At 44.4% G+C, this 22,555-nt stretch overlaps 1 protein-coding gene across 1 annotated transcript; it reads right to left on the bottom strand.

The window, feature by feature from the left end:
• Nucleotides 1–4,108: 4,108 nt before the first annotated feature.
• ATP4A (ATPase H+/K+ transporting subunit alpha) lies at nucleotides 4,109–22,461 on the bottom strand. The gene is made up of 22 exons (XM_040415525.1): nucleotides 22,363–22,461; nucleotides 21,417–21,476; nucleotides 21,136–21,339; nucleotides 20,365–20,478; nucleotides 20,120–20,254; nucleotides 19,822–19,939; nucleotides 18,538–18,806; nucleotides 18,214–18,412; nucleotides 18,015–18,124; nucleotides 17,751–17,885; nucleotides 14,185–14,377; nucleotides 13,861–14,036; nucleotides 13,303–13,439; nucleotides 12,993–13,143; nucleotides 12,382–12,550; nucleotides 12,114–12,268; nucleotides 9,082–9,205; nucleotides 8,798–8,943; nucleotides 6,703–6,836; nucleotides 6,417–6,518; nucleotides 6,193–6,284; nucleotides 4,109–4,491 (listed from the first exon to the last, which is right to left on the bottom strand). The coding sequence occupies exons 1-22, from the start codon at nucleotides 22,444–22,446 to the stop codon at nucleotides 4,463–4,465; spliced, it is 3,036 nt and encodes a 1,011-aa protein (XP_040271459.1). The 5' UTR covers nucleotides 22,447–22,461; the 3' UTR covers nucleotides 4,109–4,462.
• Nucleotides 22,462–22,555: the final 94 nt, after the last annotated feature.

The raw sequence follows: 22,555 nt of genomic DNA, 5'->3' as shown, positions 1-22,555 counted from the left end.
AAATTAACTCGCCTTCTCCTCTTGTTCGCGTAGTTCTCCCGGTCTTTAGTTCTTTAACCACTTAAGGACCACAGGTTTATACCCCCCTAAAGACCAGGCCCTTTTTTACAAATCGGCACTTTACAACTTTAACAGTTTATTGCTCGGTCATGCAACTTACCACCCAAATGAATTTTACCTCCTTTTCTTCTCACTAATAGAGCTTTCATTTGGTGGTATTTCATTGCTGCTGACATTTTTACTTTTTTTGTTATTAATCGAAATTTAACAATTTTTTTGCAAAAAAATGACATTTTTCAGTTGTAAAATTTTGCAAAAAAAACGACATCCATATATAAATTTTGCTCTAAATTTATTGTTCTACTTGTCTTTAATAAAAAAAAAAAATGTTTGGGTAAAAAAAAAAATGGTTTGGGTAAAAGTTATAGCGTTTACAAACTATGGTACAAAAATGTGAATTTCCGCTTTTTGAAGCAGCTCTGACTTTCTGAGCACCTGTCATGTTTCCTGAGGTTCTACAATGCCCAAACAGTACAAACTCCCCACAAATGACCCCATTTCGGAAAGTAGACACCCTAAGGTATTCGCTGATGGGCATAGTGAGTTCATAGAACTTTTTATTTTTTGTCACAAGTTAGCGGAAAATTATGATTTTTTTTTTGGTAAAAGTTGTCTTTTGCCAAGATATTTCTCTCACCCAGCATGGGAATATGTAAAATGACACCCCAAAACACATTCCCCAACTTCTCCTGAATACAGAGATACCAGATGTGTGACACTTTTCTGCAGCCTAGGTGGGCAAAGGGGCCCATATTCCAAAAAGCACCTTTTGGATTTCACTGGTCATTTTTTACAGAATTTGATTTCAAACTCCTTACCACACATTTGGGCCCCTAGAATGCCAGGGCAGTATAACTACACCACAAGTGACCCCATTTTGGAAAGAAGACACCCCAAGGTATTCGCTGATGGGCATAGTGAGTTCATGGAAGTTTTTATTTTTTGTCACAAGTTAGTGGAATATGAGACTTTGTAATAAAAAAAAAATAAAAAAAAAAATCATCATTTTCCACTAACTTGTGACAAAAAATAAAAACTTCCATGAACTCACTATGCCCATCAGCGAATACCTGGGGGTGTCTTCTTTCCAAAATGGGGTGGACAAATGGGCCCATATTCCAAAGAGCACCTTTCGGATTTCACAGGGCATTTTTTACAGATTTTGATTTCAAACTACTTATCAAGCATTAGGGCCCCTAAAATGCCAGGGCAGTATAACTACCCCACAAGTGACCCCATTTTGGAAAGAAGACACCCCAAGGTATTCCGTGAGGGGCATAGTGAGTCCATGAAAGATTGAAATTTTTGTCACAAGTTAGCGGAAATTGATATTTTTTATTTTTTTCTCACAAAGTCTCCCTTTCCGCTAACTTGGGACAAAAATTTCAATCTTTCATGGACTCAATATGCCCCTCACGGAATACCTGGGGGTGTCTTCTTTCCGAAATGGGGTCACATGTGGGGTATTTATACTGCCCTGGCATTCTAGGGGCCCTAAAGCGTGAGAAGAAGTCTGGAATATAAATGTCTAAAAAATTTTACGCATTTGGATTCCGTGAGGGGTATGGTGAGTTCATGTGAGATTTAATTTTTTGACACAAGTTAGTGGAATATGAGACTTTGTAAGAAAATAATAATAATTTCCGCTAACTTGGGCCAAAAAAATGTCTGAATGGAGCCTTACAGAGGGGTGATCAATGACAGGGGGGTGATCAATGACAGGGGGGTGATCAGGGAGTCTATATGGGGTGATCACCCCCCTGTCATTGATCACCCCCCTATAAGGCTCCATTCAGATGTCCGTATGTGTTTTGCAGATCCGATCCATGTATCCGTGGATCTGTAAAAATCATACGGACATCTGAATGCAGCCTGACAGGGGGGGGTGATCAATGACAGGGGGGGGTGATCAATGACAGGGGGGGGTGATCAATGACAGGGGGGGGTGATCAATGACAGGGGGGTGATCAGGGAGTCTATATGGGGTGATCACCCCCCCTGGAAGGCTCCAGGGAGACGCCTGTATGCGTTTTGCGGATCCGATCCATCTATCAGTGGATCCGTAAAAATCATGCGGACGTCTGAATGGAGCTTGACAGGGGGGTGATGAGGGAGTCTATATGGGGTGATCAACACAGTCATTGATCACGCCCCTGTAAGGCTCCATTCAGACGTCCGTGTGCGTTTTGCGGATCCGATCCATCTATCAGTGGATCCGTAAAAATCATGCGGACGTCTGAATGGAGCTTTACAGGGGGGTGATCAATGACAGGGGGGTGATCAGGGAGTCTATATGGGGTGATCAGGGGCTAATAAGGGGTTAATAAGTGACGGGAGGGGGGGTGTAGTGTAGTGTAGTGTAGTGGTGCTTGGTGCTACTTTACTGAGCTACCTGTGTCCTCTGGTGGTCGATCCAAACAAAGGGGACCACCAGAGGACCAGGTAGCAGGTATATTAGACGCTGTTATCATAACAGCGTCTAATATACCTGTTAGGGGTTAAAAAAAAATCACATCTCCAGCCTGCCAGCGAACGATCGCCGCTGGCAGGCTGGAGATCCACTCTCTTACCTTCTGTTCCTGTGAGCGCGCGCGCCTGTGTGCGCGCGTTCACAGGGAATCTCGGCTCACGCGAGATGACGCCAATCGGCGTTAGTGTGACCTGGGAGCGCCGCAGAAATGACGCCTTTCGGCGTTAGTGTGACGGTAAGTGGTTAAAAAGATGAACTATGGGCTAAAGGACCTTTGGTGACGTCAGATCACATGCTCCAATCACAGGGTCCATCACCGCGGTGATGGACCCTGTGATTGGAGCATGTGATCTGACGTCACCAAAGGTCCTTTAGCCCATAGTTCACCTTTTTAAAGAACTAAAGACCGGGAGAACTACGCGAACAAGAGGACAAGGTGAGTTAATTTTTTTTATTTTTTAACCCTCAATTGATCACCTACTATGCATTCTGTATTCAGAATGCTATTATTTTCCCTTATAACCATGTTATAAGGGAAAATAATACAGTGTATAGACAGTCACCTAGCAACCGTGCGTGAAAATCGCACCGCATCCGCACTTGCTTGCGGATGCATGCGATTTTCACGCAACCCCATTCACTTCTATGGGGCCTGCGTTGCGTGAAAAACGCAGAATATAGAGCATGCTGCGATTTTCACGCAACGCACAAGTGATGCGTGAAAATCATCGCTCATCTGAACAGCCCCATTGAAATGAATGGGTCCAGATTCAGTGCGGGTGCAATGCGTTCACCTACCGCATTGCACCCGCGCGGAAATCTCGCCCGTGTGAACGCAGCCTTATTCTAAATTGCATCAATCCTCCAATCACTTCCAGAGCTGCACTCCTAATTCAGTTCTCTGTCTGTCTAAACTGGATGCGGTTGTAACAAGCCTTCAGCTGTGAGAAGTATTAGGTCACTACGTGCCCTTTAGTTTCACTCGTGTTTCCCATCCCCCCACCATTCCCTGCAGTTCTCTTCTATTTTAAAGGGGTTCTCTGGGCTTTTAATATTGATAAGCTATCCTCAGGATAGGTCATCAATATCAGATCGGCGGGGGTCTGACACTCAGCGCCCCCACCAATCAGACGTGCCCTTCTCTCTTGCTGCTTCTTTTCTATAGACCAGGGATGTCCAACCTCCGTCCCTCCAGCTGTTGCAAAACTACAACTCCCATCATCCCTGGAAGGCCCTTAGCTATCAGGGAATGCTGGGAGTTGTAGTTTTGCAACAGCTGGAGGGCCGCAGGTTGGGCATCCCTGCCATAGACAGCAGCTGTGAGCAGGAAGCTAGACGGCACGAACACTGCGCGCCGTCTCCTCATACAGCTGATCGGCGGGGGTGCCGATCCGATACTGATGACCTATCCTGAGGATAGGTCATCAGTATTAAAAGCCCGGAGAACCCCTTTATTAGAACCCGTTGCTCTGTTCCTTGTTCTAAAATGGAATGCCAGAACGGCAGTGAAGACTGACACACTTAACACTCATTAGTAACTTCTTTAATAATGTATTTGTATAACACGGTAATCTCCATCGTACAGAGCTGTGACATCACATAACATCTACAACCACATTCACCCCCTACTTGGGGAGAGATGGGCAAAGTCACAGCAGAAATAGAGGGTAAGAAAACGCTGCCCCCCTCATTCTGAGCATAGATCACCCCCGGACACGCTGGAGCGACACCGCAGCTGTACCCGGAGGAGCTCGCAGGCCGCACCATTTCTGAGATCAAGTTTTCCAGATTTCTTATATACAGCAGATTCTCTGATTCGTTGTCTTGGGTCGGCCGTGAAATGATCGGAGAAAATCAAGGGCTCCTTGTGAGTGAGGGGCCCGACTTTGTGTGTCTTCAGAGTAGGAGGGTAAGGGACGGGGTCCGGGGCGTCTAATAGTAAAGCTCCTTGTCAAACCAGCCTGCGGAGAACACAAGGATGATTTAAAGGGCCGGTAACATCAATCAGTTTCATGGCGGCAGTAGATGATCTGCACAGAACTTCCTCTGATTGTAAAAGTAAATGCACCCACAGCCACCTAATACTCCTAGTATGCGCACCCCCTGCTCACAGAACGGAGATACGGGTGCGGTCATATGCTCTCTGCGGCCCTGTTATAATGAATGGGTCCGTATTTGGTCTTGTGCAGGGATGCTGAACCTGCTGCCCTCCAGCTGTTGTAAAACTACAACTCCCATCATGCCTTGCTGTAGGCTGTCCGGGCATGCTGGGAGTTTTGCAACAGGTTGGGCATCCCTGGTCTTGTGCATGAGGCCTGAGGCTCCGCTTTTATCAGTGACTCCAGTTTAGCCGCACTGACTTAAAGGGGTTCTCTTACTTCAGCAAATGGCATTTATCATGTAGAGAATATTAATACAAGCCACTTCCTAATGTATTGTGATTGTCCATATTGCCTCCTTTTCTGGGTAAATTCATTCATTTATTCCATCCCGTAATACACTGCTTGTTTCCATGGTTACGGCCACCCTGCAATCCAGCAGCGGTGGCTGTGCTTGCACACTATAGAAAAAGATGCCAGCCTATGTGAGCTCCTGCTGGATTGCAGGGCGGTTGTAACCATGGAAACGAGCCACGTATAATAATGTGATGGAAAAGTGAATCAAGCTGACAAAGGAAGCAATATGGACAATCACAATACATTAGTAGGTGCCTTGTATTAATGTCTGTACATAATAAATGCCATTTGCTGAAGTGAGACAACCCCTTTAAATCTGCCTCCTACAGGTCCAGGCGGGTTTTCTGCACCCATGCTTTACACTGCAGGTCTGCTGCATCTAGGCACAGCTATGATCAGTGACTCCAATTCAGCAGCATAGTCTCAATTGAGCCCGACAATCTTTAATTCACCTCCTGTCAATTATATGCTCCAACGACTTTGCCGTCCACCATACTTTACACTGCGCCTCTGCAGTTTGGCTGATTCGTATTAGGCAGTGCATGGATATTACCAGAAAGCTGATGCCCACAGCGTAGAGGAGGAGCATAATAAGGCGGTGGATCCTGAAGAGCACAGAGTAAGGGCTTGTTCACATGACCGTGCCGTTTTTTGCGGTCCGCAAATTGCGGATCCCGCCCGTGTTTCTTTCGCAATTTGCAGAACGGAACAGGAGGCCTATTATAGAAATGCCTATTCTTGTCCGCAAAACGGACAAAAATAGGACATGATCTATAAATTTTGCGGGGTCGCGGAACAGAGCAACGGATGCGGACAGCACACAGAATGCTGTCCGCATCTTTTGAGGACCCATTGAAATGAATGGTTCCGCATGCGGAGCGCAGAAAACGGCCCGTATACGGAACGCAAAATACGTTCGTGTGAACGAGCCCTAAGGCTACTTTCACAAGACTATAGTGTTTTGCGGTCCACAAGACACGGATACCGGCCTGTGTGCGTTCTGCAATTTGCGGGCTAGAATAGGACATGCTCTATCTTTTTTTGCAGGCCCGCGGAACGGAACTACGGATGCGGACAGCACATGGTGCTGAACGGAATGCAGATCCATCGATACAGTCATGTGAATGAGCCCTAAAAATAGTGTTGCAGCTGTAGCTTTAAGGACATATCGGGTCTTCTAGGGCCCCTGGTGAACAGTCTACTCACTTCCTGGGTGTCTGCGGACTCCAAGCTTACGGATCTCGTCATAAACGAAAATCAAGATGCCAAACGGCAGAGGGACGAGCCACCATTGGAACCTAAGAAGAAGGGGGAGGTGAGGTAAGAACGGGGACTGGCGAGACGTGACCCGTCCATGTAATGACCTGTGGTCATGTCGTGCTCCCGGGGGGGCGATACGCATGACGCGTGAATCTTATGGATGCTCTTACCTGATGGGCATGAAGTTAAAGACGTTGGGCATCCCCGGGCAGTAACACAAGAAGTTACCAAGACACAACTGGAAGACGATGGCGCTCACCAAGACTTTATTCCTAAGGGAGGAAGGAATGGCGCAGATCATTACATACGGACATTTATATAATACAGTGAACGTCCTTTAATCCAGAGCTAGTCTGGAATCAGGAGCTGCTTCTGCTCAGGGGCCCTGGTACCTGAGGGGCCCTGGACAACAATATGAGATTCTGTATATTAAGATCGAGAGTGGAATTTACACACCTGAAAAATCCCTGCTGGAAGACGGAGAGACGCCTGGTTTTTCTGATGAGGACGTCGGCGATCTGGCAGACCTCGATACTGATGAAGAAGACGGTGTAACAGTTGTACTGCTGGTAGAGGCGCTGGCTGAAGGTCTGGAAGGCAAAGCCAAGGTGAATGTGATATGGAGCAGGCCTATAGAATGTATGTGCTGTCTCAAGTGTGCAACAGTGACTCCTGCAGGATGATAGTGAGTACTGCAGGTGAATCATTTATAATTACTATAGATACATTCATGCAACTGTGGAAAAAACGACACGCTGTCAGTTTTTCAAGGCTGTTGCATCAGTGTGTGGATTTTCTGACTGTCGTTCCGTTTTTAATGGCCATTAAAAACTGATGAATTTCATATATAATTTTTTTTTTACATCCCAAACCCCTGCGAGTGGCCTCACAGTATACATATTGCCCCCACAGGGCCCGCTGGACATCAAATGGCCCCCATAATGCCTTCCAATATGATTAATGGACCCCATATAGCCCCCAATATGATTAATGTACCCCATTAATGACCCCCCAGTATGATTAATGGCCCCCATAGTGCCATCCAATATGATTAATGGCCCCCATTAATGACCCCCCAGTATGATTAATGGCCCCCATAGTGCCATCCAATATGATTAATGGCCCCCATAGTGCCCCCCCATATGACTAATGCTCTCAAGTAGGAATAATGCCTCTCTTGGTGGCCCCCATTATCCATGTGCAGGAAAAAAAAAAAACGTGTGCACCCGCCCGTTGGATGGGTGCACTCCTGTCTAAACGGCCGTTAAAAACGGTCCCATTGATTTCCGTGGGGTCCATCTGGTCTTGAAAACGGGCAAAAATAGGACATGTCCTATTTTTTTATGGCTGCTATTCACTGGCCGAGTGAACAGCCCCATAGACTTTTATTGGTTTTGAAAACGACAGTGTGACTTCCGATTTTCATGTTTGTCTGAATGAAGCCTAAGGCCTCTTTCACACGGGCGTCGCGTGTGAGGGCCGGATAGGATGCGGGAAAATGCGCAATTTTTCTGCACGAGTGCAAAGCATTTTAATGCGTTTTGCACGTGCGTGAGAAAAATCGCCATGTTTGGTACCCAGACCCGAACCCCGACTTCTTCACAGAAGTTCGGGTTTGGGATCGGTGTTGTGTAGATTTTATTATTTTCCCTTATAACATGGTTATAAGGGAAAATAATAGCATTCTGAATACAGAATGCAAAGTAAATTAGGGCTGGAGGGGTTAAAAAAATAAAAATAAATTTAAACTTACCTCATCCACTTGTTCACCCAGCCCGGCTTGTCTTCTTTCTTCTTCTTTGAGGACCTGAGAGAAAAGGACCTTTGGTGATGTCACTGTGCTCATCATATGATCCATCACCATGGTGATGGACCATGTGATGAGGGCAGTGACATCACCAAAGGTCCTTTTCTCTCAGGTCCTCAAAGAAGAAGAAAGAAGACAAGCCGGGCTGGGTGAACAAGTGGATGAGGTAAGTTTAAATTTATTTTTATTTTTTTAACCCCTCCAGCCCTATTTTACTTTGCATTCTGTATTCAGAATGCTATTATTTTCCCTTATAACCATGTTATAAGGGAAAATAATAATGATCGGGTCCCCATCCCGATCGTCTCCTAGCAACCATGCGTGAAAATCGCACCGCATCCGCACTTGCTTGCGGATGCTTGCGATTTTCACGCAGCCCCATTCACTTCTATGGGGCCTGCGTTGCGTGAAAAACGCACAAAGAGGAGCATGCTGCGATTTTCACGCAACGCACAAGTGAGGCGTGAAAATCACCGCTCATGTGCACAGCCCCATAGAAATGGGTCTGGATTCAGTGCGGGTGCAATGCGTTCACATCACGTATTGCACCCGCGCTGGAAAACTCACCCGTGTGAAAGAGGCCTAAGAAGGAGTTCCGACAGACCGAGGCTCACAAGGGAATGGGAACATTGGACCATATTGATGCAGAATTGGGCCCTATGTCGATTCCTGCTGTGGACCCCCTTCTGTGTCGTCCCTTGAGATTCTGCTCAGAGGACGGTAATTTCCGCCATCTTGTATTACCCATTCCTGGCCGTAGCTGTCCTGCAAATCCTGTAAGTGCTGGTTTTCCCAATTGGCACGGAGCCCCAGACAGTAGGCCGGGTACCAGCCCTCCTGAGCCATCGTCGTGAAATAGTCCACAAAGCCGGCAAACGACTGAATGACACCTGGGAACAGAGAAGACGGAGATGGCAGCCATGTTCAGGGCCGGTTCACCAGGTCAACCATCCCCCAAAACGGGCTGAATATTTCCCAGCACATATTTTCGCTCCCACTATCTAATCCCATATTCCCTCTTCATTTACCTATCTGGAAGTAGGAGTACACCGCCAGAGCTTCATTCACCAGACGGTTGCGCCGCGGGTTTCTAGGCTTTAGGTGCATGATGTCGCTCTCTGCTTTCTCATAGGCCAAAGACACAGAGGGGAACTGAACATAGAAGAAACAGGATGACACTTTATACTGTGTATGTGATCTGTAACATCTGTATCAAATATAAACGTCTGCTTAAATTGCATCTAAAATTACTTATCCTGATGCAGAGTTACATCCTGTATTATACTCCAGAGCTGCACTCACTATTCTGCTGGTGCAGTCACTGTGTACATACATTACATTACTTATCCTGTACTGATCCTGAGTTATATCCTGTATTATACTCCAGAGCTGCACTCACTATTCTGCTGGTTCAGTCACTGTGTACATACATTACTTATCCTGTACTGATCCTGAGTTACATCCTGTATTACACTCCAGAGCTGCACTCACTATTCTGCTGGTGCAGTCACTGTGTACATACATTACTTGTCCTGTACTGATCCTGAGTTACATCCTGTATTATACTCCAGAGCTGCACTCACTATTCTGCTGGAGGAGTCACTGTGTACATACATTACTTATCCTGTACTGATCCTGAGTTACATCCTGTATTATACTCCAGAGCTGCACTCACTATTCTGCTGGTGGAGTCACTGTGTACATACATTACATTACTGATCCTGAGTTACATATTATATTATACTCCAGAGCTGCACTCACTATTCTGCTGGTGCAGTCACTGTGTACATACATTACTTATCCTGTACTGATCCTGAGTTACATCCTGTATTATACTCCAGAGCTGCACTCACTATTTCGCTGGTGCAGTCACTGTGTACATACATTACATTACTTATCCTGTACTGATCCTGAGTTACATCCTGTATTATACTCCAGAGCTGCACTCACTATTCTGCTGGAGGAGTCACTGTGTACATACATTACATTACTTATCCTGTACTGATCCTGAGTTACATCCTGTATTATACTCCAGAGCTGCACTCACTATTCTGCTGGAGGAGTCACTGTGTACATACATTACATTACTTATCCTGTACTGATCCTGAGTTACATCCTGTATTATACTCCAGAGCTGCACTCACTATTCTGCTGGTAAAGTCACTGTGTACAGACATTACTTATCCTGTACTGATCCTGAGTTACATCCTGTATTACACTCCAGAGCTGCACTCACTATTCTGCTGGTGCAGTCACTGTGTACATACATTACTTATCCTGTACTGATCCTGAGTTACATCCTGTATTATACTCCAGAGCTGCACTCACTATTTCGCTGGTGCAGTCACTGTGTACATACATTACATTACTTATCCTGTACTGATCCTGAGTTACATCCTGTATTATACTCCAGAGCTGCACTCACTATTCTGCTGGAGGAGTCACTGTGTACATACATTACATTACTTATCCTGTACTGATCCTGAGTTACATCCTGTATTATACTCCAGAGCTGCACTCACTATTCTGCTGGAGGAGTCACTGTGTACATACATTACATTACTTATCCTGTACTGATCCTGAGTTACATCCTGTATTATACTCCAGGGCTGCACTCACTATTCTGCTGGTGCAGTCACTGTGTACATACATTACATTACTTATCCTGTACTGATCCTGAGTTACATCCTGTATTATACTCCAGAGCTGCACTCACTATTCTGCTGGTGGAGTCACTGTGTACATACATTACTTATCCTGTACTGATCCTGAGTTACATCCTGTATTATACTTCAGAGCTGCACTCACTATTCTGCTGTTGGAGTCACTGTGTACATACATTACATTACTTATCCTTTACTGATCCTGAGTTAGATCCTGTATTACACTCCAGAGCTGCACTCACTATTCTGCTGGTGCAGTCACTGTATACATACATTACATTACTTATCCTGTACTGATCCTGAGTTACATCCTGTATTATACTCCAGAGCTGCACTCACTATTCTGCTGGTGCAGTCACTGTGTACATACATTACATTACTTATCCTGTACTGATCCTGAGTTACATCCTGTATTATACTCCAGAGCTGCACTCACTATTCTGCTGGTGGAGTCACTGTGTACATACATTACTTATCCTGTACTGATCCTGAGTTACATCCTGTATTATACTCCAGAGCTGCATTTACTATTCTGCTGGTGGAGTCACTGTGTACATACATTACATTACTTATCCTGTACTGATCCTGAGTTACATCCTGTATTATACTCCAGAGCTGCACTCACTATTCTGCTGGAGGAGTCACTGTGTACATACATTACTTATCCTGTACTGATCCTGAGATACATCCTGTATTATACCCCAGAGCTGCACTCACTATTCTGCTGGTGCAGTCACTGTGTTCATACATTACTTACCCTGTACTGATCCTGAGTTACATCCTGTATTATACTCCAGAGCTGCATTTACTATTCTGCTGGTGCAGTCACTGTGTACATACATTACATTACTTATCCTGCACTGATCCTGAGTTACATCCTGTATTATACCCCAGAGCTGCACTCACTATTCTGCTGGTGCAGTCACTGTGTTCATACATTACTTATCCTGTACTGATCCTGAGTTACATCCTGTATTATACTCCAGGGCTGCACTCACTATTCTGCTAGGGGAGTCACTGTGTTCATACATTACTTATCCTGTACTAATCCTGAGTTACATCCTGTATTATACTCCAGAGCTGCACTCACTATTCTGCTAGTGGAGTCACTTCGTACATACATTACTTATCCTATACTGACCCTGAGTTTTATACTATATTGTTCTCCAGAGCTGCACTCCCATTTTTGGTTGGTATTTGATACAGCCAGTAAGCTTGTTGTAAAGGGGACACTCCCTGGAATGCAAATCACCTGCTCTGTGCAGATGCTGAACAAGCAGGGAATGCTGGGAGATTTTGGCTCTGAATCCTACAGAATTTTGAATGCAGCCCTGGAGTACAGTACAGGCTGTAAATACTGTAATGTATTTTTTATTGGTTCATAGACCAATACTCACAATATCAGTGCACAGCTCGATGAAGAGGATGGTGATGCAGCCCAGGGGCAGGGGGACACTGGCTGTGATGTAAATTAGATATGGCGCCAGCTCTGGGATGTTCTTGGTCAGTGTGTAGGCAATGGATTTCTTCAGATTGTCAAAAATCAGACGACCTGAAAAAGAGAAGACAGCAGCCCCATGTATTATATAACAGGCAGTGGAGACCATTATTATGACAGAGCACTACACCAGCATTGCCACCAGATGGCACCAGATTCCACCTTACCCTGTTCTACACCTGTGACGATGGAGGCAAAGTTATCGTCCAGTAGGATCATGTCAGCCGCGTTCTTGGCAGCATCGGAACCAGCAATTCCCATAGCGACTCCGATGTCAGCCTTTTTCAGAGCAGGGGAGTCATTAACACCGTCCCCTGTCACAGCCACGATGGCTCCCTGTAAAAAGAGCAAGTGGTGCTGCAGTCAGAGCTGATAGATTGTAAGCTCTTGGGAACAATGCATCACCCCCTTTGAATGCTCATCTCATGCACACAAATGTATTTTCTTTCCGTGTCCGTTCCGTTGTTTTTTTCTGGCCCGTATGCTGAGCTAATTACTTCAACGGGGCCGCAAAAAAAAAAAAAAAAACGGAAATAACTCGCAAGTGTGCATTCAGTTTCTGTATGTCCGTTCCGCAATAAAATAAAACATGTCCTATTATTGTCCGCATTACATACAAGAAAAGTACTGTTCTATTGTGGGCCGGCCGTACCGTACCCACATTGCCGGTATCCGTGTTTTGCGTATCTGCAATTTGCGGACCACAAAACAACAACAACGGTCGGGTGCATGAATCCTAAGGCAGATGATAATTCTACTTTGTCAGGGGCTTATTTACCAGTTTCTGACAACTTTCCACAATGATCAGCTTCTGCTGGGGGGACGTACGGGCGAACACCATCTCCGGGTGCATCTTCAGAGCTTCCACCAACTCCTCGCTGGACATGTCTTTCAGCTGTCCACCGTTAATGACGCAGGCCCGGGCATCTCTGAGGAGGAGTCACATGTGGACACATTAAAGTAAAATTCCAATAGTTTGGCAAAGCGTCCTACCAATTGCACTGGATTCTGCTAATCTGGCATCCTGTCCTTCCCATGCATGCCGGATTAGCGGTGAGTTACTAGACATATACTGGTGGGTTTATTACCGTTTGTTCACTTGCTCTACAGGAATGCGCAGGCGAGCTGCAATGTCTTCCACTGTCTCGCTGCCTTCGGAGATGATACCGACGCTGGCTGCAATAGCCTTGGCTGTAATTGGATGATCTCCGGTGACCATGATAACCTGCAAAGAAAAAAAAATACGGAATCAAATTATTACTGGCGCCTTTCTTTGTTTCATGTCACACAAAAAGAGCAGAAAATTGAAACTATCATGAATTTACCACTAGGTGGCGCACAGGAATGAATGAAAGTGCATTGTGATCTAGTTTATTCACAGGTGAGTTTCTATTTAACAGCACACCACATGGCCATTGTGGGTATTGCAAGTAAAATGTATAAATGGTTCTAAATGATCCAGGATCCCATATACTGTAGATACATAAACCTATGAACGTCTTGGGTTTAGATAGTTTACTTACTTCAACCTATGGAATTGCGCCATTTACTGCTGAATTAACAATGAACTCATCCCGATTTTTCATGATATATCCTCCACCACAAGGCGGAGCTCTAGAGTCCCATACAGTTTTCTATTCACTTACTCGGATTCCAGCGGTTCTACATTTCATGACGGCGTCAGGGACGGTGGCCCTAGGGGGGTCAATCATAGAGATCAATCCTGCAAAGCACAGACCACTGGTGGGGAAGTTCATCTCTTCCGAGTCAAAGTTATATCCACGGGGAAACTCCTTCTCGTTGAGGTAGAGATGACAAAAACCTGATGGGTGTAATGAATGGTAACTGTACATGGATCCCGCCATAATCCCATAGGAGGTTAAATCTTCAATAATATTCTCATAAATCCAGTATCTCCACCATACATTTTGAGGAACAAGGTCTACACTTGCTCATGTTCTTCTACTTACCCAAGACTCTTTCTCCGAGGCCTCCAAGGTCCATATACGCTGTCTGGAAAGCTTCTTGCCATTGGGTGTCCAGAGGAAGCTCCTGTCCTTTAATCATGATGGTGGAGCATCTCTCTAAGATACGTTCTGGAGCTCCCTTCATCACAAGGAGGTAGCGTAGGTCCAGGGGGTCTTGCAGCTCATGGATGGACAACTAGAAAATAATCATCATCATCAGTCCTAGGCCATTATGGTGTCACTCTAAGATTCCCTAAAGAGGATCCTTGGCCAAAGTCAAACTTCTCCTTTCTCTTGTAGGACAATTAACACACCAGGGCAGATTTACTAATCCTGTGGGAGGGGAAAGGGGGCGCGGCAGTTGCAGAGAGAGCTGAGCCTTTAGGTGTAACGGCAACACCCCCGTTGCTCCTAGAGGCTGATTTGCATATATTAAAACTTTTTTATTTCTCAGCAATGCGGGCACATATGGACATGGAATGAAACCAAGAAAAAGCCTCAATATACTAAACTATGAGTCTGGGCAAAGAATTGAAAACCAATATAAACCTACAGTGTTGTTAATCGACAAGCAACAAAAAATGCCCAAAGTAATCAAAAAATATAATAAATTTTATTGTAATAAATATATAACATATCGTAATGTGTATAAAAATAAAGATAACAGGGAAAAGAGCCAGCAGAAAGGCTCATGCCGCAAAGCCAGAGACAGGGATTCAGCAGAGGCTAAATCTAGAGACAAGAGGGAGGATTAGTACCTCAGAGAGTAACAATGCAAGACCCTATAGTAAAGGGTAAGCTGAGCCCAACAGGAAGTCATAATCAAATCAATGTATACCGCAGGACATGATGGGGGGTGAAGACAGCAGCACAGGTCAGGAGAGGAACCTTGACGCGCGTTTCGCCTCAGCTTCGTCCTGAGGTAAGTAACATGTAGCAATAAGCCCCTATTTATATCTCCCATAAGTACCAGGCGCATATGATGTAAGTAAAAGTCAAAACAGCTGATGCCTAATACCGAGCGCTTCATAACTGGTGATGCACGCCGAGCCAGCAATGGCGACGTTGCACTCGTCAGGAGGAGGAGGGGTGGAACGCACACCATGCGTTCCAGCCAGCCTCCCGAGGAAACATAGCGGCGTCCCCACGTGACCCGGCGCACAGCGCACCACGGCAGAGCGCTTCATCAGCTGATCTAGTAACATAGGAAGCCTACCGCCACCAAGTCCCTGCTGTTCTCTTCCTCCTCTCACCATCCACAGGTCTCTCGGGCTGTACCTGATGGTCAATTCTGTAGAGCTAGGAGGATTTGCTCTAGTGAGGTCAAGTTTGAGCGACGGGCAGCGGACCTGTCACGTAGGTTTCTGGAGAGGGGTTATAAGTTATAGTTAAAAAAAAGTGATCAAGAAAGGCTATGCGAAAGCCAAAAACCTCCCTAGGGAGAATCTGTTGGGTCATGTTCCCCCCCAAAAAAGAAAGAGATTATGGTTTCCCTAGGTTTATTACCAACTTCAATGCTCAATGGAGACAACTGCAGGATATTCTCCAGAAACATTGGCAAGTCCTTCGAGACTTGAAGAGAGTGATCTCGGAGAGACCACTTGTCACTTGGAAGAGGGCAAAAAATCTAAAGGACATGGTGACTAAAAGCCATTATGTGGCTCCGACGAGAGGTGGTCTGTTTGGTGATAAGGGTCCACAATGGGAATTTTTCCCATGTGGTAGTTGTACCGAATGCCATTATATGGTCAAGACAGGCAAATTTACCAATGCTGGCAGGGACATCTCCTGTAAAACAGAGGCGGTTATCTATTACGCGGGGCGCCCTTGTGGTTTGAGCTATATAGGGATGACCACAAGGGCGCTCAAGAGTAGAGCATTAGAACATATTCGGGACATCAAGGCAGCAGGTGAGATCACTGAACAGGACAAACCTAAGAAATTGAAACCGGTGGCGAAGCATTTTAGGGGGGCCCATAATTGCAATCCCAGAGGAATCTCTTTTAGAGGGACTGATCGCGTAAGATTAGGGATTAGGGGACATAAAGCCTCGTCTCCTCCAAAAAGAAACAAAATGGATGGTTCTGCTCAATACTGTGACTCCTCATGGATTGAATGAGGCTTTGCGTTTCAAATCCTTTCTTTAGGTATGATTTTATATGGATTTTTTGTGATTTTGATTCTTTTTTCTGTCTACATATTTTCCTTTGTAGTCATATGACCTGATGAATATTGAATCATTATCTGTGATATGTGACGAGAGGGATGGACCGCCTGGAATGAGAACATGAAGATGGATTATTGCAGCGACCCTATCATGGGATATTTTTTTGATAATACATGTTTGGTTCTTATTATGTATTTTTATTACATGTTTTTATTCTGTATGTACTTTTTTACCAGTCACTTTTGACTTTTCTGTTTCATTGTTATGGATACGTTCACATAGACACATTGTTGTAGCACTGTGTACTGTGATGTCATAGGTTTGGATGGGTATTACGCTATATCACTTTAGCTGACGTCAGTATTCCTTGTGATGTCAGCACTTCCTACACTACTAGGATCAATAGTTTATGATGGCTATTGCCCTATGTCACTTTAAATTATGTTATCGGTATCTCTGACACTACTGTTCCGAATTATCACTTGTATGGGTCAGTATTTTAGACACTGCTATTATGAATTTTTACTTTTATGTATTTATTATGATTTTTATTAGATTATTAACTTTCTTTTTATGATTATGTATTTTGCACTTTATATATGGATTATCTTTATTACTGATTAAGTATTTGGTTGGTTATGGGATAATCCATTTTTTACACTATGGTCTAATCATGCAATTTATGTAACGCACTATGGTATAACTACTTACTATCATCTGAAGGCAATTGTCTATGCTGGGAAGATACGAGATGTGCAGCACCTGAAACTACGGATACTGGAAGCCTGTGCTAGCATTTCTCCTGCGGTGTTGCTATCAGTGTGTGAAGAGTGGGAGAAGAGGGTTGCATTGACAATCCAACACAATGGGCAGCACATTGAACACATTTTATAAGTGGTCAGAAACTTGTAAATAACTCATGAAAGAATAAAGTTACGTTAAAACCAAGCACACCATTGTTTTTCTTGTGAAATTCCCAATAAGTTTGATGTGTCGAATGACCCTCTTCCTATTGAAAAAACAAAAGTTGGATTCAAAATGGCGACTTCAAAATGGCCGCCATGGTCACCACCCATCTTGAAAAGTTTCCCCCCTCACATATACTAATGTGCCACAAACAGGAAGTTAATATCACCAACCATTCCCATTTTATTAAGGTGTATCCATATAAATGGCCCACCCTGTATATTTATTACAATAAAATGAATTATATTTTTTGATTACTTTGGGCATTTTTTGTTGTTGCTTGTCGATTAACAACACTGTAGGTTTACATATAGACATGGGATAAACACAGATGCCTTCAACTGCCAAGTGCACATGTAACAGGTCAGCCAGTTTCATAGGTACAAAACTGCTGACAGATGCCCTTTAATCCATCAGTGTCCCTCTTTCTTCTCACCTGGAACTTGTTAGTAGAGTTGAAGGGAACTTCTGTCACCTTCTTGAAGCGTTCTCTGTACTCCATGACGTTGCCGACTGTCAGCTCAGAGAACTTCAACAGAGCCGTCTCAGAGGCGTCTCCAATAACAATACGCTGTAGGAGAAGACAATCTATTATGGACACACTGGCCGCCTCCATCGCTTGGCAGGTCTAGTTTACATGTTCTATGGAGTCGTTCTTCTTAGAAAGATGAGTTCAAAAAAAGTTGTTTCTGGTTCTAACCTTGGGTACTGGGACTCCGTCCTGCCCTCCCTTGAAGGCGGCTCTATTGCACAGAGTGACCACCTTACTTAGAGCTCTCCAAGTGTCCGATGTCTGGTCAAAACTTTGTCCTGAAAAGACAGAAAATTTTACGTTGCTGTGAAGCAAATGCCTAACAATATTGGTAGGTCTCTATTACTCAGGGCGGCTCTAACGTTACCTGACTGGTCTTCAGTGGTGTCAGCTGAATGGATCTGGTTGTCGAACCACAAGTGAGACACAGTCATTCGGTTCTGAGTTAAAGTTCCTGTCTTATCTGAGCAGATGACTGATGTAGAGCCCAGGGTCTCCACAGCTTCAAGGTTCTTGACAACACAATTTTTTCGGGCAAGACGCTTAGCAGTGAGAGACAAACATACCTAAGAATAGAAAATAAACACTTCAGAAGCCCATGAAGTGGACCAGAACTTGCAAACACTACACTTTAATTCTATTCATGCTTATTGCCGCCATTGTGCGCAGTATGGCCTACTTGTTTTCTTACCGTGACAGTGGCCAGAAGACCTTCAGGAACATAGGCTACCACAATAGCCATAAAGAAGACCATGGCACGGAGGAAAGGATAGCCGATAACCATGGCAACAACAAAGAAGGTAGCTCCAAAGAAGATGGCCAGACCAGCGATAATGTCCACAAAATGCTCAATCTCAATGGCGATGGGTGTTTTCTCATTCCCCACGCCTGATGCCAAGGTGGCAATACAACCAATGATGGTCCGGTCACCGGTGTTGATAATTACTCCTGTGGCAACTCCTGTTGAGAGAAGTTTTTTGTATTGATTGTGAACTTAAAAAAATGAGTTGTACAGGATTAGGAAAACACGGCCAATCTCTTCCAAAAACAGTGCCACACCTGTCCACTAATTGTGTTTGGTATTGCAGCTCAGCTCCAGTCACAGTGCCAAAAAGAAGCCATGTTTTTCTAATCCTGGGCAGGCAGTTCCTTCGTGTTGTCTATGGCAAATGATGATTTTTGGAATTTTATCTATTGATGTATACCGAATGACGTGTATAATCGATGATGATCGAAAATATTGTTTTTCTATATGTACGGTATATTTTTTAGGCAGTCTGAAGGCTTTTTTAGGTCATCTGGTCTGTGGTCTGTATTTTTAGGTGGTTTGTAGAGATGAGCGAATTTCATGTTATGAAATTCGTTCACGCTTCGTTTGGTTACCACTGACCATAACGCAATTCTATAATGGAATGCATAACGGAATGCCTTTAGAGGCATTCCGTTATTCATTCCGTCATAATAGAAGTCTATGGCCAGCATAATGGATCCGTCAGGTTTTCCTTATGCTGGCCATAGACTTGTATTATGACGGAATGGATAACGGAATGCCTCTAAAGGCATTCCGTTATGCATTCCATCATAGATTTGCGTTATGGTCCGTGGTAACGAAATCCATAACGCAATTCTGCTTTTACCACCAAATGAAGCGTGAACGAATTTCAAAATATGAAATTCGCTCATCTCTAGTGGTCTGTATTAATTTAGGGAGTCTTTTATTATGGATTCCCAGGGACTGGGACTATTTATTTATGGATCTGTATTTATTTGGGGGCTTTGTGTAATTAGGTGGCCTGGTTTGTGTTTTGCATTCATTTTGGGGTTTGTTGAAACGATTCATGAGCCAGGCATAAAGCCCAAAAATGTATACATTAAATCTTGAATAGTATGAGCTATCATTACGAGCATAGGACCTCTATGATGATAGATTCTACTCTGAAGACTAGATATTCTGTAGCAGACTACGGTTCTTTACCTTCCAGACACATGGTGGAGAAGAAGGCAATGTTCCTTGTTTCCAGAGGACTTTCATTGGTATATTCTGGAGATCGGGTCTGTGGTTCAGATTCCCCAGTTAGGGAAGAGTTATCCACCTGAAACATGATGAAAGCCATGAACAGGACACACCATGACAGTCTACAAGTTTGTACACTTTCTAATTAGCTTTCGAGATGGTCGTTGGAAGATTGCCCAAATACCTCAGATGTCTTGCAGGCCTATAGCACTGGTACAAGTATCTTCCCTGAAGAATAGAGATGACTGGTGGGCCCTACCTTACAGCCCTGTGAAGTGATAATTCTGATGTCCGCCGGTACACGGTCTCCACCCTTAATCTCCACCAGGTCTCCCACCACCAGTTGGTTGGCATTGATCTGAAACTTTTCCCCGTCTCTTATTACAGTGGCTTGCTGAAACCAAACATATGGATGTAAACATTGAGAAATGACCGTAAACATTTCCATTTCATACTATAAATGGAACAACTGGTGGAAGCTTTAGAGAACACCATGTATCATACCTGAGGCACGAGGTTCTTGAAGCTGGCGATGATGTTGGTACTCTTGAATTCTTGGTAATACCCAAAGCAACCAGTCACGACCACGACAGCTATGAGGGTGATGGCCAAATACAACTAGAAGTAGAAGATGACGGGGCAGATTAGTATATAGTGGAGGAACGTTTGGTGGTTTAAGTCCCACCAGTTCCAGAAGGCCAACTATCTGCAGAGGTTTTCTAGTATAAACATAGAAGACAATATAGTAAATAGTAATGGTAGACTTCAGAATTCATTTCTCTCCCATAAAAGGTTGATACGACCCCTTGCCACCTCCGACCCATGATGGTCCTACAGAGAAGTAGGCTCTCTTGACCATAGATATCCAAACAATTTTGCCAGTGAGACATTCCAAAAATGTGTGATACTTCGCACCATGCAGTATTTATTTAGGAACTTTATAGCAATATTATTTAGACAACTGTAGGGAAGTATTATGTGGCAATGTATAGCGCTGTTATTTGAGCCTCATACTTTGCACCACTTACAGTACTGGTAGACTGAGCAATAGGTGAGGGGTTTTCTAGAAACTATGGCTAGCACCGCCATGTTATCAGATTAGCTGTTGGAAAACAAGGGGCCCTAACACTGTTCTTGCACAGGGGCCCCCACGACTAAAGTACGGTATAGATATTTGTGCACTGCATGGCAGTATATCACATGAGGTCACAGGAAGAAGGTATTGCACAGGGCACCATGAAGAAACCTGAGAAACCTCAGTGGTTCTTGACTCACGTTGTCCGCACTGGTCAGATCTCCCTGTGAACACTGGATCCCGAAGGCGATCAGGCAGATGGCAGCAGCCACCCACATCAAGCACTGCAGCCCTCCTGCCAGCTGCCGGGCAAACTTCACGTACTCCGGGGTACCTTTAGGTGGCTTCAGCTCATTGGGTCCATCCCGGATTAGTATCTCACCTGCATAGCTGCTCGTCATGCCCTAAGGGTTTATAGTACAGAGAGATGAGAAAATCCGTTACCTTATATCGTTATTACGCGTTTCAGGATCTTACTTACTTTGGTGATGTTTGTCTGGTACTTCAGCTCCAGCTCCTCTACGGTCAGCTCATGGTCATTCTAGAAGAAGAAGCAGAGACCATACAAATGAACTGTCAATGTTAGCGTCCCTTTAAATGGTTACTGTTTAAAGGGACGCTCACAAAAAAATTAAAAAATACGCACTTTTATCTAGTGAATGGTTCAGCTTCCATATCTGCATAACTGGGTAGATTTGTCATTCAGGAGTCTGGGAAACCTGGGTGACAAAAGCTACGGCAGACATATTGTTTGCCCTCAGGAGAGACTTTGTAACAAATTGAGGATGCTCTATGGACTTTGGCTACATTTACAGCCTCCTCGCAGCCTGACGCGGCTGATACCAGAGAGCAATAGATTGTATTCAAAGCAAATGAAAAGACAGACTGCAGTCTACTTTTTGGCTGTTGCGGTACGTGACAGTCTCATTTCCTTGCTGTCGACCACAGGATGGAGAAGCAATTGACATATATTTGTGGTTTTGGTATCGACCTCCTTATAGAAGATTCCGAGAACTGCTGAAACCTCATGACATCACTGGCACATCCACTTACAGTCATCTTCAGATGTAACAGACAGGAGAGAGAGAATGTCTTATAGAGAGAGTATAATGTCTTATACTCCATTCACATCCAGAGCTGCAGCCATGCCGGCTATTTGAAATCTCATAATGCGCTGCCTTCTCTTCAGGCTGCAGTTGATGGTGTAAACACTACAACCCCCAACATTCAATACAGCAGCAGGCTATGCATAGACAAAGAGCCAACAAAGAACAGCAGAGAGTCACAATCTCCTGCAACCTCAGAGGTAACAGGAAGCTAGAAGAAAATTAAATGCAGCTTTGGTTGTGAATGGAGAATAAGGTGTAAATGTAACTGTGGACTCCTGAGTTCCTAAAGTATCAACCAAAGCTCCAGCCACTCCTTACTATGTCCATTTCCTTCTTCATATTTTCCATTTTCTCCTTTTTCTTTAACCCTTTTCCTTCTTTCTTCTTAATTTTCACGTCCATCTCCCCCTGTTGATCCTTCCCGGCCTCCACCGAGTACAGATCATAATTCTCCTGTGTGAGAGAAAACATGAAAATAATATCATCCTGCAGAGCATCGCGCATGACTAGA

This window comes from Bufo bufo, chromosome 1 (assembly GCF_905171765.1).
Source record: "Bufo bufo chromosome 1, aBufBuf1.1, whole genome shotgun sequence".
Lineage (NCBI taxonomy): Eukaryota > Metazoa > Chordata > Amphibia > Anura > Bufonidae > Bufo > Bufo bufo.
Note: the sequence above shows the minus strand (reverse complement) of the source record. Positions and strands in the feature narration are given on the sequence as shown.

Excerpts from the sequence above, each read along its gene's own strand:
- ATP4A (XM_040415525.1), bottom strand. The coding sequence starts at position 22,446 with ATGGACGTGAAAATTAAGAAGAAAGAAGGAAAAGGGTTAAAGAAAAAG. Across the intron at positions 18,413-18,537 it reads GTCTTCTGGCCACTGTCACG|GTATGTTTGTCTCTCACTGC; the intron begins GTAAGAAAACAA and ends TTCTATTCTTAG. Across the intron at positions 4,492-6,192 it reads AGTCCGCAGACACCCAGGAA|GCTGGTTTGACAAGGAGCTT; the intron begins GTGAGTAGACTG and ends TGTTCTCCGCAG.